Source organism: Canis lupus, chromosome 28, assembly GCF_003254725.2.
Source record: "Canis lupus dingo isolate Sandy chromosome 28, ASM325472v2, whole genome shotgun sequence".
Lineage (NCBI taxonomy): Eukaryota > Metazoa > Chordata > Mammalia > Carnivora > Canidae > Canis > Canis lupus.
In genome coordinates this window covers 32,280,331-32,296,273 of record NC_064270.1, presented here as the reverse complement: position 1 = coordinate 32,296,273, position 15,943 = coordinate 32,280,331, and the positions used below count along the sequence as shown (strand labels likewise).

The window sequence follows — 15,943 nt, the reverse complement described above, 5'->3', positions numbered from 1 at the left end:
AAGAGGGTAACTATGGCAGTGCGATCCACAGCCCGGGCTCCAGTCGCTTTACGAGGATGAGTGACAGACTCCAGAAGATGGGCAGCCACTCCAGGACGGGCTCTGTGTTATCTGATTCACTCTTGGACAGCTCACGCGGCTGAGTCAGCGCTCCGGCCGTCAGGTTGCCTAAGGAGAACTGGACGGCGTGAGTCACGCCTAGCACGGTGCCCCCCCCCCCCACCCCGCTGTCCCGGGCCCCCCGACCCTCCTCACTCAGGACTCGGGCCACATTCACCGCGCGCCAGCCCAGATCTTGACACACAGGCCTGCAGAAGACAGAGCCCGCCGAGCAGCGGCTGGGGCCTGCACCCCCTCCTTCCCCGGCCCCGAGTGACCCCTGTCCTGGGCCTACGGCTTCCTGTCCCCGCGGCAGGCTCAGCAGTAAAAGGACCCTCTGTAAACAAAGCAGCCCCCCGCCCAGGAGTCTTCCTCTTGAGCCACTTCAAACGGGTCTGGCCCGTAGGTGGCAAGGGGCCCGAAGGTGGCCAGGGGCGGGCGCGGGATTGGGGGTGAGGGAAGAAAAACACCTCGCAGGCCTCAAGCTGGCCGCTCGCACATACTTCCCCGGTTGCTGGCGTCAGGGGGAAGCGCCCACAGGAAACCTCAGTGCCTGGGCAGCGCTCGGAGGTCCCCGAGACCACAGAGCTCCTGGAGCCCAGGCAAAGCCAGGTGTCCGTCCAGACCAGACGGCCCTTGGGATCGTGGGTCCTGGCTGAGGGCGCGGAGGGAAGTGGAGGGGTGCCCGCCCGCTGTGCCATCGCGCCCTCATCTGACAACGGGCCACGGGCCGTCCCACGAGCCCCGTGTGTCCCCGCCTGCATGTCTCGGAGCAGTGGGCCTCGCTTCCCTGTGAGCCCGGGACACTTGGGCTGGTCCTGGGTCCAGCCACCCAGCGCCTACTACCCGACAGGTGAGTAAGGCCGGCGTGTCCCTCACACTCCAGCAGCACGCATCGACTCAAATCAACAAGACAACGGTCAAGCAGGCTAAGGAGACGAGGAGGTGGGAGACGAAGAGTGAAACGTGACTGTCTCCCGAGTGACAGTCGGGGGCCGGGATGTGGGGAGCCGCCTTGGGCAGCGGCTTGGGGAAGGGCTGTCTGGGGCAGCATGCGGTGCGAGACCCGACGGATGGGAAGGCCAGCTCTGCAGGAGCCGCGGGGGACACACCCCGGGGAGCCAAGGCCAAGATCCCCAGGAGAGCAGCCCTGGCCTGGCCCGAGGGAGGCAAGAGAGGAGGGGTGGCTGGGCAGGTAGGTGAGGGGCAGAAGGAGGAGGTGAAGCTGGGAGGGGGCGCCCCATAGGGCCAGGCCTCTGAGGCTCTGGGCAAGGAGCTAAGCTCTCTCTGTAAGAACAGTGGGAAAGGCAAAAAGGGTAGACAGCACGTGGTCCGAAAGCTGGAATCAGCAAGGGAGGCGTGTGCTTTTGACCTGGTGCTTCCTCACCAACACAGCTGGGAAACCGCTGTAAGCAAAGTAGCTCCCCTCTTACCTTCTTCATTATATCCAGGTGTTTCTGCCCTGGAGTCTGGCCTAGAGAGACCAAATCACTCTCCTTTTACCTCTCCCTCTATAGCCCCAGCCTCTCTGCGCACCCCCCCACCCCCCGCCCCAACTACTCAGGAAAAAATCTGCAGAGACAAAATGCTGCATTTGGATGAAATGTTTAAATGTTCTGCAAACTGGGCCGGTGTCATGTTGAACACATTTGGAAACAGTTTGTATCTGAAGCTGAACTAGTCTGCCCTCAAAGCTGCTTTCTATTAAAATGTTTGCATGCACACTGTCCCTACTTCCTGCAGCTGGCATTCTTTCCCCAGGCGACTGCTGGCCCCAGGAAAGATGAGGCACAGATCCTAGGACAGAAGCACCAGAATGGGCCTGCAGGGGTGGGGGGCACCCTCTTCCCCCACCTTAGGGGGTGAGGGGGGGCCGGGGACAGACCAGGCCGCTCTGCTGGCGAGCCCTCGTCTCAAAACTCAGCAGGGAAAGTGAGTGCACATGTGTCTTCTCAGCAGTTGAGGAGCAAAAACAGAGTTCTTTGGTCACAAGCCCAGACATGTCGCTGGCAATCTCGAGCCAAGGAGGGTTCACTGGAGATGCGAGGGGAGTTCCAAGAATGGAAGGAAACATAGATTGGGTCAGAAAGGGTGGGAGCCCAGAGCACCCGGGGGGCTCAGCGGCAGGGGCTGCACCAGCACTGCCCGCGCGGTTACTGTGAAGCTGACACCCAGCTACCCCTCGGAGGGGAGGGTCTTCTTGATCCATGGGTCATGTGTCCACTCCCAGGCCCCGGAGGGTGGGGCATCATGACTCCTGGTCCTGCCAAGACTGTCCAATGGGGGAGACGTAGCCCCCAAAGGAAACGATAGCTGCTGATCCCAGGAGATGGGCAGCTAGATGACCAGTGGGCATGACAGCAGATGTCCATGGTAATTCCTATCCCTTAAAAGTGTCGAGGGGTGAGATCCCTGGGTGGCTCAGCGGTTTAGCACCTGCCTTTGGCCCAGGGTGTGATCCTGGAGTCCCGGGATCAAGTCCCACGTCAGGCTCCCTGCATGGAGCCTGCTTCTCCCTCTGCCTGTGTCTCTGCCTCTCTTTCACTCTCTGTGTCTCACATGAATAACTAAATAAAATCTTAAAAAAAAAAAAAAGTGTTGAAGGGTGCCTGAGTGGCTCAGTCGGTTAAGCGTTCGACTCTTAATTTCGGTTCAGCTCACGATCTCAGGGTCCGAGGATTGAGCGTGGAGTCAGACTCTGCAGTCAGTGGGGAATCTGCTTCTCTCTCTCTCCCTCTCCTTCTGCTTCTCCCAACCAGCTACCCCTCACCTCCCACCCTTGGCTCGCATGTACCCCTTCTCTCTCTCTCTCTCTCTAAAGTAAATTTTTTAAAAAAGAATCTTTAAAGAAGATGTGTTGGTATCACACTCAGGAAGGACAACAGCTGTTAAAGCGATGGAGGGCCTCTGAATGAAATCATGATGGTGGGGACAGGAAATGGGCCCAGGTTAGGAGCCACCAAGTTAGCCATCGAGCTCGTGGATGCAGAGGGTGGTCCCATCAATTTCCTTGGGTTATCAGAAAATGGCCCTGGGGACGGCTGGGCCACAGCCTTACGTGGCAATGCACCACTTGGAATGATTTTCGATCCTCAGGCCCAATTTTTGCTGGTTCTGTTCTGTCTGCTTTGAGTTTTCCCACGCGGTTTCTTGTCTTCTGCTATTCCTGCGAGTGACCCAATGCAAGGCGAGCTCCCAGCCCATCCACAGCCTGCAGCTTATTAAACCGCGTGCTCTGGCGGATTTGGATTTGCTGAGAGGAGAGGCTCCTTCCAAACTGAGCCTCTTTCCAAGCCAGTCTCCACCCCCTCCTAAATAATCAATCATCATACTGAGGGAACAAAAGGGAAAGAGCTGGAAGAGATGGTTTACTCTCCCCACTCCCAACTATCAGAAAAAAAAAAAAAAAAAAAAAGCAGTTTAGTCAGTGGAAACCAGTCTCTTGTGTGGGTGTCTGCAATTTAATATCCATTCATTTCCGATTCCTTTTTGAAAAGCCACATTTAGTTCAACTTTTTGATTCAAAGCATCTTTTTCTTGAGCTAGAAACACCTCTCAAATGCTGTGCTATCTGCACAGGGCTGGATCCCGAGGACAGCAAGGGCCAGGTCAGAGACAAAGCTGGTCTGTTGAGATCCCTCACATCCTGCCTGGACATGTCGGGGATGATACAAGCATAGAGTCTCCGCCTTGGCTCAAAATCTGAAAAGAATCTCCCCCTGGCCAGAGGCACATTATGTGCCCACACATTCCAAACCCAGAATTACTCAGCAGCAGGAGCTCACGCAGCATACAGGCCAGCACCCTGCCTGCAGAGAGTCCCACTGCTGGCTGCCTTCCAGGGTTCCGGGGAGCTGAAAAGTCCCATGTGCGGCCACAGGATGTGCTATTCTGGCCGTCCTCCTTCCGGTGAGACTACCACATCCTGGACCCCTTTCTAGCTGCATGTTCCTAAACTGGGAAGCATCAGCCTTCCATGGGCTATTTAAAGTGCAGCCAGCCCATCACACCAAAAAGGCCAGGTTCCATCCCTCCGGTCAAGGCCATGGCCTTGGGCACTTAAGGGTCAGCAGCCTGCCTTGGCCTGGAAGGTCAGCTTCACCGCAGCACATCTGTGTGACGTCGGGCAGGTCACTGAAGCTCTCTGAGCCCCTGTTTCTTCCTCTAGAACATGGGGATGATACAGCTATCTTGCTAATTAGGTGGAAGTCACAAATGAAGGCCAAGGCTGGATCAGCATTGGAGCTCATCAAGCAGAAGTTGCTGTGATGATGTTGTGACCAACAGACACATTTTCAAAGATAGCTGTTGCTAGAAATTCCACTGTTACCCCATAAAAACAGTATCCAATTGAGACCTCGCTAAAGGCCGGTTCCCTGCCACCAACCGTGGAGCCTGTTTCTGCCCCAATGAGCAGCACTGACCGGCAAAACACAGCTTGTGGGATATTACACTGGTCTGAACTCACGGCCCATATCCAGGCAATGGTTTGCAAAGAGCCGGGAAAGACCCCTCGTGGCTCTCAGTCGAGGATCTTGTCCTGGGCCTATGAGAAGATTCCAGCCTACCAGGAATCTTTCAAGCCCGGAACATTACAAGGGCACGAAGAAACCAAACAATGCAATCTCACTGAAGACCAGACCTCCTCAATCAACATGCCAACAAGTGGGAATTGACGATGGTCTAGTAAGAGCTGGATTTAATTTTAGGTATGAAGATGTCGCTAAACCAATCAACAGAGCAAAAATGACTGCCAGAAGAATATTTCAATAGAAAGCAAACCATTTTCAAAGATTTCCCAGATTGAACTCCCTACATCTCAGTTTTGGGGAAAATTTAAGAAAAAAAGTTCTCAGATGATTATCATTTGGAGTATACACCCTTCTGTGGGAGACTCCTGTGTGTATTAGCATATTAAAAGTTTTGAGAAATTCTGTGAGAAAGAAACCCATTGGCTTTGCTTTAACTCAAGGTTTCCAAAAGTTTTTAAAGAATGGAACACTGTTCTAAAACACAGCTAGAGGGGTGCCTGGGTGGCTCAGTTAGTTAAGTGTCCAACTCTTGGTTTCAGCTCAGGTCCTTGATCTCAGGGCCCTGGGATCCAGTCCAGAGAAGGGCTCTCTGCTCAGCGGGGATCTGCTTAGGCTTCTCTGTCTCTCCCTTGCTCTCTGCACCCCCACCACCCATCCTCCACTCATTCTCTCTCAAATAATTAAATCTTAAAACACACATACACACACACACACACACACCTCTAGTTATCTTACAAAAACTCCATTTGGGAGACCTGGTTTGTTTTCAGACCTAGTGACTGCACAAATGAACACAAAAGAACAACAAGAGTTGCCTCAGGAACGGAAGGGAGATTCCACGTCACTGCTTACCTACTAATTTCTTTACAATCCTATTGCTTTCTTTTAGAAAAATGTAAGCTTCCTTTTTTAAAACCTTGATCTTACAGTCTGCTTATTACAGAAGCTTCTAGAATCCACCCCTTACCTTCCCCCTCCCCAAGCCACACTCAGCAGCCCCTAAACGTTCTCCTGGGGTTCAGGCTTGGACTGGTTCTCAGGAAATCGGGGCGCTCTGGAGCCTTCTGACCTCGCCAGGTTTTGCCACCTGGAAACTCAGCTCTTCAGGCAGGGAGCACCCTTACCTCGTGGTCAATTTTGATAAGCGCGATGTCTGCCTTCTCATCCACATCCTTGATTTTGGCTTCGTAAGTGGCACCATTCTTCAGCTCGACCTTGACCCGATGCTTGTTGGTCACCACGTGGGCGTTTGTCACAATCAATCCATCTTCGGACACGATAAAGCCAGACCCACTGGCCACCGGCACCTCCCTCTTAGAAAACGGAAGCCTAGAACCCAGAGGAGAGCCCCGTTAAGCCCGAAACACCTTCAGATCAACTCTTCAACACACCGACTCACAGGCTCTGCAGTAGCAACACATATCTAGCAATTGTTACTTTACACGGTGGGTCTATTTAACGTTAAAAAAAAAAAAAAAAGGAAGGCTATCGGTATTTGCAAGCATCAGAAAATTCCACTTAGAAAATATTCTTAGGGACTCTCTTCAAAGCTGGAGGTTCTTAAGTCATTGAGAAGGGTCGAGAATATATATTCAAATAGTCTAAAGGGAAAGCATAGAAGGGGAAATGTCATCTTCCCGTAGGAACATATTTAGGGGCTCTTGAACACTTCAAAGTGCCCCCAGAAACAGCCCCAGTGCCTTGCTAACGGCAGCACGTCTTGGTGGGAGCTTCAGAGGCCGTGGGCAAACAAGAAGGCCCTCTTTTTTTTTTTTTTTTTTTTTTAAGAAGGCCCTCTTTACTTGCGAAACAGCTCGATGTGAACCACGGCAGGGGCGATCTTCTCCACCACGTCAGCGATGAAGTTGTACTTATGGCGCAAACTGTTAGGGTCTTCTTGCCCTGAGAACAAAGCAAAGACAGGACACGTCAAGACACTGTGCTCTGTACTGTGGCCTCCAGAGAAAGGCATGGGTGAGAAGGAGCCAAAATACACACCCGGACCTTTGGAACCCTGGACAAGTGATGACAAGACAAGATCTGGGGTCTTGACCTGCACTCTGTTGCAAAGATCCTCCAGGCTCTCAAGGGACCACACACTCAGGTAAGAAGCAACACCCATCAGAGATGACCTCTTTGCTCTGCTTCTTTCCTTCCAAAGGTTTTGCTGCAAAAATGCTGAGCCGGAGGCACCAGCAGCTACCTGGACCTCTTAGAAGGTAGTGAGGCAAGGGGTCACAGGCACAGCACCACCCTCCACCACGCCCCTGCCGGGTCCCCCAGCGCCGCAGAGAAGCAGCCACTCCCAGAATGCTGCCACCACCACCACCGAGGGGAGGGCCGAGGCCGCTTTTGAGGAGATGCCCACTAGACATTACAGATCGAAAAAACTATCCTGAAATGGCATTAAGGCAAAGGCACAGATCCCGTCTTCCCACTGATACCACAAAGTGAACAGAAGCCACCATCTGTCCCCAGAGCAGTTTTCCACTATGCCTTGTTTATTGCAACCCTCTGGGACATCCCAGGCCAGAAGGCACAAGAGGTGCCTTGATACCACTGGGGGGAAAAGAGACAGAGAGAAATCCAATCACCATAATTTCTACATAAACATACACACTCTAACTAGTGAACCCCATTTCAAAGCTACTTTCAGACAAAGCAACCCCACATCCCAAAGTAGGGCTTTTACCCAGCAAAGCCAAAAATTGGTTTCCACCAGGCAGATGCACACACCATGGCATCTGATCCAGAAATGAGCTACTGGAGACTCAGGCCCCAGGACACCCAATCTGCTGGCACAAGTGGCGGCAGAGACAGTGTGGCCCAGGAAGGTACAACCCGAGCCTGCCGTTCTGGCCCTAACTCTGTGCCACCTGCTGGTATCTCTCAATACATCTCTCTGCCTTCACTGCTAGAGGGGTTCTAGGCTGGTCTGCAGCAAAGAACCCACACACCTCTTCCTTTCTCTCTCCTTGTGTCCCTTGGGCCAGTCACTTCCCCTGGGCCAGTCGCCAAGCCTAACGTTAGGCTCCAGGGGCCAGAGGCTCCGCTGGCCTCGCTACCCCTTGGTTCCACGCAGACAGCGGCAGGAAACCGGCAGCTTTCGGAAACCTTTAGAGCAATTTGACAGAGTAATCGTCTGTCTGCTGCATCTAAAAATTTTAAATTGGGGCCTATATTTTGTGTCTTTCTTACAACATTTTGGTAGTAATTCATTTTTAGCATATTTTAATTGATCCATAATGGATAGGAAATAATGGAAAAGAAATCTGTTCCTTTACTATAGATGGTCTAAGGAGCACTGATATGTCCCCTCACCTGTCACTCCCTGTCACAGCTCACTCACTCATGGGGATTCATGACACAACTTTGCTGTTTAAAAAGCAGCCACTGGAATGCCTGGGTGGCTCAACGGTTGAGCGTCTGCCTTTGGCTCAGGGCATGATCCCGGAGTTCCGGGATCGAGTCCCACGTCAGGGTCCTTGAATGGAGCCTGCTTCTCCCTCTGCCTATGTCTCTGCCTCTCTCTGTGTGTCTCTCATGAATAAATAAATAAAATCTTTAAAAAATAAAAATTAAAAAATTAAAAAATTAAAAAAATAAAAAATAAAAAGCAGCCGCTGGCCTACAAAACTGCCCCTTATTCACCTAAGGGCCTGTGTGCCCCACCCCCAACACACATACACAGAGAAGCACACAAACACACACTTGCATGAGCACAAACCCACACTCACACTTACACACTTAGTCATGAGCATGCACACACACATACATACACGCACATGTACACACACACAGACCTATTCCTACATACGGACTCTGTCTCTCTCACACACTTAATTACACGGTCACACTTACCCACTCACATACACACTCATGGACATGCATGCACACACACTCTCACAGACACTCACATATATGTAAAGACTCACATGTGTACACTCTTACACACACATACATGCACTCATATACAGATTCACACACCTATACTCATACATATGCATGCACACACTCATGTACACACACATAGACCCTCCCCACATGCTCCAATCCTGTGAGGGGGGCCTGCAGCCACAGCCTGAGCTCTGGGCCAGCAGTGAAAGCTGTGACCCTTTCAAGTCTCCCGTGGCTCTCAGAGCTGCAGGCCCACAGGCTTCCCTAGCCACACCACAGCCTTTGTCTAGACTGCGTGGACAGATGCCCTCCATGGCTGTAGGTTCCTACCAAGACATCAGTAACTCGACTCTATACCCCTGGGCCCTGGGCGTCTGGGGGAGCAGCCTGCCTCTCCCAAGCCTTCCCTCTGGGAAGTGAGAGACCATCGACAAACAAAGGGCCCCTCTCTGATCTGGCAAAGAGGCTCTGAACTGTACTTCAGACTTGGAAGCCTTCTCTTTTTGCATAACATGATTTTCCAAGGTCAAAAAAAGATCTGCACCTACTAGGCAGGGAAGACTAATTCAACAAGTTCATGTTAACTTATTTTATTATTTTTGCTTTGCTATTATTTTTCAACATTTACCTGCTGTGTGACCTGCCTTTCATATCAATCCTATTTTTACTTTTCCCCAAGGATGAGGAAAGTCAGATATCATGCCCATATTATATTTAGGGAAACTGAGGCTCACAGACCCTATGACTTCTCCATAGACACTGAATTTTCTTTAAAAAAAAAAAAAAAAAAAAAAAGCTTGTATTTATTTGAGAGAGACAGAGACACAGAGAGAGAGAGAGACCACAAGTGGGGATGGGGAGCAGAAGGGGAGGAAGAAGCAGACTCCCTGCTGAGCAAGGGTCCTGACATGACAATCCATCCCAGGACCCCAGGACGAAGGCAGACACTTCTCTGACTGAGTCACCCAGGCACCCCGACTAAATTTTCTTAATAGAGAGTATAAATAACAGGAAAATCCGGGCAAATCTACAACTTTTCTTCTAAATCCTGGCCCCAGACATATCTGCTAGCCTCCCAGGTTTCTAAGTAGTTGCTGTTAATTGGTCTGTCTCTCCAAATACTCCAAAGGGAGCTATAAAGAAGGGGATAGAAACATTCCTTCTGACCACAGAACCTGGCGAACATCACCCAGAGACAGCAGTAAACAAACGCATCTGGGCTTCCTCAGACCAGCTTCCTGGGAAAGAACAAAAGAAAGTTTGAGGCCCGAGGGCCAGGACCCCACAGGGCAGCATGGAGCTTCAGAGCTGCCCCCAAGCAGGGCAATTACCAGAATCTTACCACTGAGGATCATTATCTCACTTCCCCTTTCTGACTTCCCAAAGTAGGCACAGGAGAATTTGCCAGCATCAGGAGTAAAAACTGGACATGGGTTTTTCCAGCTGATGTGAGAACCACTTGCTTTCTCACACAAACTAGCCAGTGGCTCCAGGAAGCATGTACCCCGGGAAAGGGAGGAGACTGGTCTGGGCACTAGGAAGCCCAGCTCCCATCCTGTCTGCCAGGTGGCCTCCATTTCTCCATCTGTAATATGGGGTCAAGTGCCTCTAGAAACGAGCTGCAAGGTCCATCCAGTCCAGTTCCAACATTCTGTTACCTAACCCCTGTCTCTCCCTCTTACCCCCACGTGCTGCAGCCAGATAAAGAGCTTGTGGAATCGAAGACTGGGCTCAGGACTCTCCAAACTCTGCCGATGAGTAAACAGAAAGGAAAAGTAGGAGGACAGACCATCATGAAAAGCCCAACTGACAAGCCTTCATTGTGCAGCTTAGATGAAAAAGCAGCCAGTGACCTCCATTACCATCACCGAGTGGACCAGCATCAACGGGCAAATGAAATAGAGCAGAAACAATGAACATCAGGAACACGAACTAATTGTTCAAAGATGGGCAAGATGTCAAACCAAAGAGGAAGTGTTTGGCTTCCCAAAAATGCTATTTCAGAATGAGGGATGGAAGTGTCTCTAAGAGCAGTGTGGCTCAGTGTCAGAATCCTGCTCCATGTAAAATGTTGTCCATCAAACTAGAGGAGGCTGCCACTGCCCCCGGGTCTTTATAAACCCTGGCTGGCTCCATTTGCTGTGATCTCAACTGCCAGTCAATGGTCTTCTTCCAGAGGGATCAACTGAGGTGGAGAACTCCTAGAGGTGGACCCAGGCTGGCTCTGCCACAACCACAAGTGATGCAGATGGATGGAGGGTTTGGGGCCACTCAGTAAGGGGAAAAATGGCTAAGAACATAGGCATGGTCTTAGATTAGAGTGTGACTCTGCACAACATTTACCTGCTGTGTGACCTTAGGTATATGTCACCTCATTCCTCCAAGAGTTATCCCCTTGTCCATAAAATGTGATGACAGTAACACCAACCTCAAAGTGGTTTTGATGCTGATTTTATGAGTTACTATATATGAAGTGCTTGGCCATGTCATGGCATACAGTTTGAAATTAAAAAGAGAATAGGTAGGTAAAGGTGCTGCTCAGAGGCAGCTCTGGACAGGTGTGAACACCACACACTTCAGTGGTAGAGTAGAGAGAGAACCACTCTCCCCACCTCGGCAAATTTGTGTAGCCCCTGGAAACTCCTCCTAATAGGACCATCACGGCCTCCCCTGCAGAGATCAAGGGGAAGCTGTGTAGCAGGCCAATTTTTCTGGCTTTTATGTTACCTGTATTCACCAGCATCCAAGGCAAACCCACAGCCACTACAGAAGGGAAAGAGGAAGCTGGGTCAATAGAAATGATCTAACCTGAACTGTAGCCCACTGCATTCTCAAACTCACATGGAGCAACCAACCTGCACCAGAAGACAAACGTAACTCCATCTATAGTGTGACGGCCTTGTTTAGTTAGGCCAAATCAATATGGTGAGGGTAATGAAAATTGGAAGCCTCGTGCAGGGTAAAGGCCTGGTTCTTCTAACCATTCTAAACATTCCATTATTGTACAGAAAGCTGGAACTGACTGGAGTTCAGTAACAGCCCACCATTTACAGAAAGTTGGAGATTCAGAATTCAGAAACATGGAGGTAAAGTGTCTTTACATTCCTGGTTAATTTTTTTAAAAATAGAAAAGACAAAATGACCAATATCATGAATCAAGAGGAAGCATCACTATAGATCCTACAGACATTAAAAATATGATATGGAAATATTCTGGGCAAATTTGTGCACATCAATTCTACAGCTCAGATAAAATGGACAGACATAAGTTACCAAGCTCATCCAAGGAGATACAGACAACCTGAATAATCTTATATCTATTGAAGAAATTGTCTTTGCAGTTTAAAACCTTCCCACAAAGGAAGTCTCAGGTTCATGACCTCATGGGTGAATTCTATCAAACATTTAAGAAAGAAACAATACTAATACTTCACAAACTTTTCCCAAAAATAGAATAGGGAAATACTGTTCAACTTATTTTATGAACCCAGCATTATTCTAACATAAAAGTCAGACAAAAGACATTATAAGAAAACTTCAGACTAATATCCAACATGAACACAGACCAAATATCCTTAAAATTTTAAGCAAACAGAATTCAGCAATTTAGGGGAAAAAAAGAATTCAGCAACTTAACAAAAAGAATAATATATCATGACAAGGTGAGGTTTATTCCAGGAAAGGATAAATAAAGTTTAATATGGCACGTATGGGTGGCTCATTTGGTTAGGTGTCCAACTTTTGGTTTTGGCTCAGGTCCTGATCTTGCGGGTTGTGGGACAGAGCCCCAAGTCAGGATCCATGCTTAGCAGGAGTCTGCTTGGGTATTCTCTCTCTGCCCCTTCCCCCCCACTCACACTCTCTCTCAAATAAACAAATGTTAGAAAGAAGAAAGAAGAAAGGAAAGAAAGAAAGAAAGAAAGAAAGAAAGAAAGAAAGAAAGAAAGAAAGAAGAAAGAAAGAAAGAAAGAAAGAAAGAAAGAAAGAAAGAAAGAAAGAAAGTTATTTTAAAATTAGAATGTAATACTAAGAAAACCCAAATGATTATCCCAGTAGATGTAAAAAGATGTGACAAAAATTGAACACCCATTCACCATAAAAGCACTCAGCAAACTAAAAAGAGAATTTTCTCAACCTGATAACAGGGATCAATAAAAAACCTAAAACTAACATCATACTTAATAGCAAAAAGAGTAAATGCTTTCTCTCTAAAAATGGGAACAAGACAAGGACATCCACTCTTACCACTTCTATTCAGTATTTTATCAATGTCCTGGTTGGAATAATTAAGCTAGAAGAAGAAATCAGAGGGATAGAGGTTAGAAAGGAGAACATAAAACTGTTAGTATTTGAAGATGACACAACTGTGCATAGGGAAATTGCTTAGGAATCTGTAAATATACTGCTAGAATAAGTGAGTTTGTCAATGTCACAGGATAACAGGTCAGTACACACAACTGTTATTTCTATGCAGTAAAAACAAACCCCTGGAAATTGAAAACTTAAAAATGCCAATTATAATAACATCAAAAATATTATATATGTAGGTAAATATTTAATAAAATATGTACAAGACCTGTACACCAAACACTGCTGAAATAAATTTTATTATTTTTAATTTAAATTTTAGGTAGTCAACATACAGTACAATATTGGTTTCTGCGGTGAAATTCTGTGATTCATCACTTACATATAATACCAAGTGCTCATCACAGCAAGTGCCCTCCTTCATCCCCATCACCCATCTAGCCCATTCCTTGCCCACCTCCCTCCATCAACCCTCAGTTTGTTCTCCATCGTTAAACATCTTTTATGGTTTGTTTCCTTCTCTCCTTCTTGCTGAAGTGAATTTTAAAAGAACTAAGTAAATAAAGAGATACACTCTATTCATGAGTCAGAAGACTCACTATTGTCAAGCTATCAATTTTCCCAAAATTGACCTACAGATTCAGCATACTCCCATTGAAAATCCCAGCAGGTGTTTGTGTAGAAATTGATAAGCTATTTCTGAAGTTTATGTGGGAAGCAAAAAACCTAGGCTAGCCAAAATAACTCTCAAAAAGAAAATCAAATGACTTGTTCTATGTGATTTTATTTTAAAATGAAAAATTCTTAATAACCAGGATTAGTAGAATGATGAGTCACAACATTTTACAAGACAGGCCTTTCCACTTATCCAAATATTTATCATTACTGATTTTTAACACAACAAATGACCCATTAAAGTAGCCAACATTTCCTATAATTTAATGAGTTTTAAAATTGCCAGGATTTCATCAAAAAATAACAAATGATTCCTCTTTTCTCTGTATAAACTACTAGAAAAGCACACAACTCCATAAATGTTACTTCCTTGGAACCAATCGTCTCTGGAGTTTTATAGATAATTCTTCTTACATATTTGCAACAACTTCCTTACACAAGGAAAGAGAGATACACAGCGTATTGCTACGTTTCATTAATTAGTATCAAAATTAGCATAACAAATACTTCCATTATTATGCATTTGCCAAAAAAAGCCAGGCACTAAGTTAAGTATTTGACATACATTATCACAGTGAAGAAAATGTGTTGCAGTGAAAATGAAAATCACCACGTGCGGACTATGAACCAACAGATTGACTTTTACCTGTGTTTCTCGTCAAAGATTTATCACAAAATTGGGTATGTGCTTTAAAATCATCAAAATGAATACTTTTTTTTTAATATATTTAAGGTAAAAATGTCAGGTAAAGATTAGATGTGGGGCAGGAAGAAGAGAGAAATAAGTGTTTATGGTCCTAATGCCGTAGTTCTCTAACTGTCCCAAGTCACCCTGGAGTGCCATAGCAAATACACAGGATAGTTCAAGTTTTCTAGGGAAACACAGTGATAACTGTTATCTGTTGGATATCTGTTGGATATCTTGAAAACTAGCTCTGGCTAGTTCTCAGTTTCAAAATCAGATTGCACAATAATCCTTTGGATGGTCTCCTATTTTTGTCACTTTGGATTCTGGTGGTCACTGTGATTAACAGCAAGTACTGTACAAAAATCAGTGTTGAACTCAAAATGGCAGTGGCAGTGTCCAATCTGATTCCAAGACTTGAGAGATTATATGGCACCCAGCGGTACACCTAGCTCATTCATAAATAACTGTGGGCACTCAGCAGTACACCTAGCCCATTCATAAACAACAAAATTAAAATACCATTTCCCCTTTATTTGGAAGTGACTACTATACTGTAAAGGCACAAACACTTATTTAAGTTGCTGGGACCTAATTACTTGATAAATAGAATGATTCGGTAATTCTTTTGGCCTAGGGGGAACCACAAAGAAATTACCGAGACACTAAGGGTGTCACAAAGCATGAAAATTAGGGTACCTCTGCCCTGTGCCCGATGCTTCTTGGGCTCTCTCTCCAGCAAATGATCCTGAATTCCAAAGCAGTTGTAATAATTCAGAGCAAAAGTGGATTTACAGTAAAAGGTGAAGGTAAATGTTTGCCCTGTGAGGGGCCCTAGCAAAGTGTCCAGTTGTCACATACTTTTGGAAAATGGTTAATAAATAACAACACAAATATTTATAAAAATATTTAAACTGCGGGGTGACCAGGCGGCCCAACCTGTTACGGTCTGCCTTCACCTCCAAGCCCTGTGTGGGTTTCCCAGCTCTGCAGGGAGCCTACTTCTCCCTCTCCTCTGCCCCTCCTCCCTGCTTGTGTATTCTCTCTCTCTCTCTCTCTCTCTCTCAAATAAATAAATAAAAATCTTTAAAAGAAAAATGTAAACTGCAGTTGGTTGAGGCCACTGTCCCCTTACGTCTGCCACACATCTCCTGCCCCATCAGAGTGGCTGTCGCATTTGGGGATATGCCTTAAAAGTCAAACCGTAGAATCATTTTGCTTGGGTTTAATTAGATACTTATGTGCTTTGAAGTCATTTCTGCATTTCTATCCTGGTACAGCAATGGCTTCCAGGGATGCTCCTACGTCCATCCTGCCAGCTCCCTAGCACAGCCAGAGATTGTTCGGGGTATGGTGACCTGGCCTGGGCGTATATGGTAGTGGAGAAATATGCCAGAGGAAAGACTAAATTAACAACAACAACAATAATAAAAATTATTCTATTCTCTCCATAGGAAACATTACAATGTCATGTGAAAAGGTCATCAAAGAGTCCATAGCTAAAAAGTATATGGGACAGGATGGTATTTTAAAGGTGAACGTGAAAAATAAATAAATAAATAAAATAAAAAGAAGGAAGGAAGGAAGGAAGGAAGGAAGGAAGGAAGGAAGGAAGGAAGGAAAGAAGGAAGGAAGGAAGGAAATAAAGGCGAAGGTGTACTTGCAAGTTAATGACAACATTATGACATTTTTCTGGGTTGGAGTCTGTAGTATTTTCTCACTTTAAAAAACTTGTAATTTGTGGTGG

General features: G+C 46.9%; 1 protein-coding gene across 1 annotated transcript in view; it reads right to left on the bottom strand.

Annotated features, from left to right (window-relative positions):
- The window catches only part of HTRA1 (HtrA serine peptidase 1), a 52,876-nt gene that overhangs the window by 17,441 nt on the left and 19,492 nt on the right, over nt 1–15,943 (bottom strand). Inside the window, exons 2-3 of the mRNA XM_025467499.2 lie at nt 6,434–6,533; nt 5,756–5,960 (exon numbers count right to left, since the gene is read on the bottom strand). Coding sequence (XP_025323284.1) covers nt 5,756–5,960; nt 6,434–6,533 — 305 coding nt within the window. The remainder of the gene's footprint in view (nt 1–5,755; nt 5,961–6,433; nt 6,534–15,943) is intronic.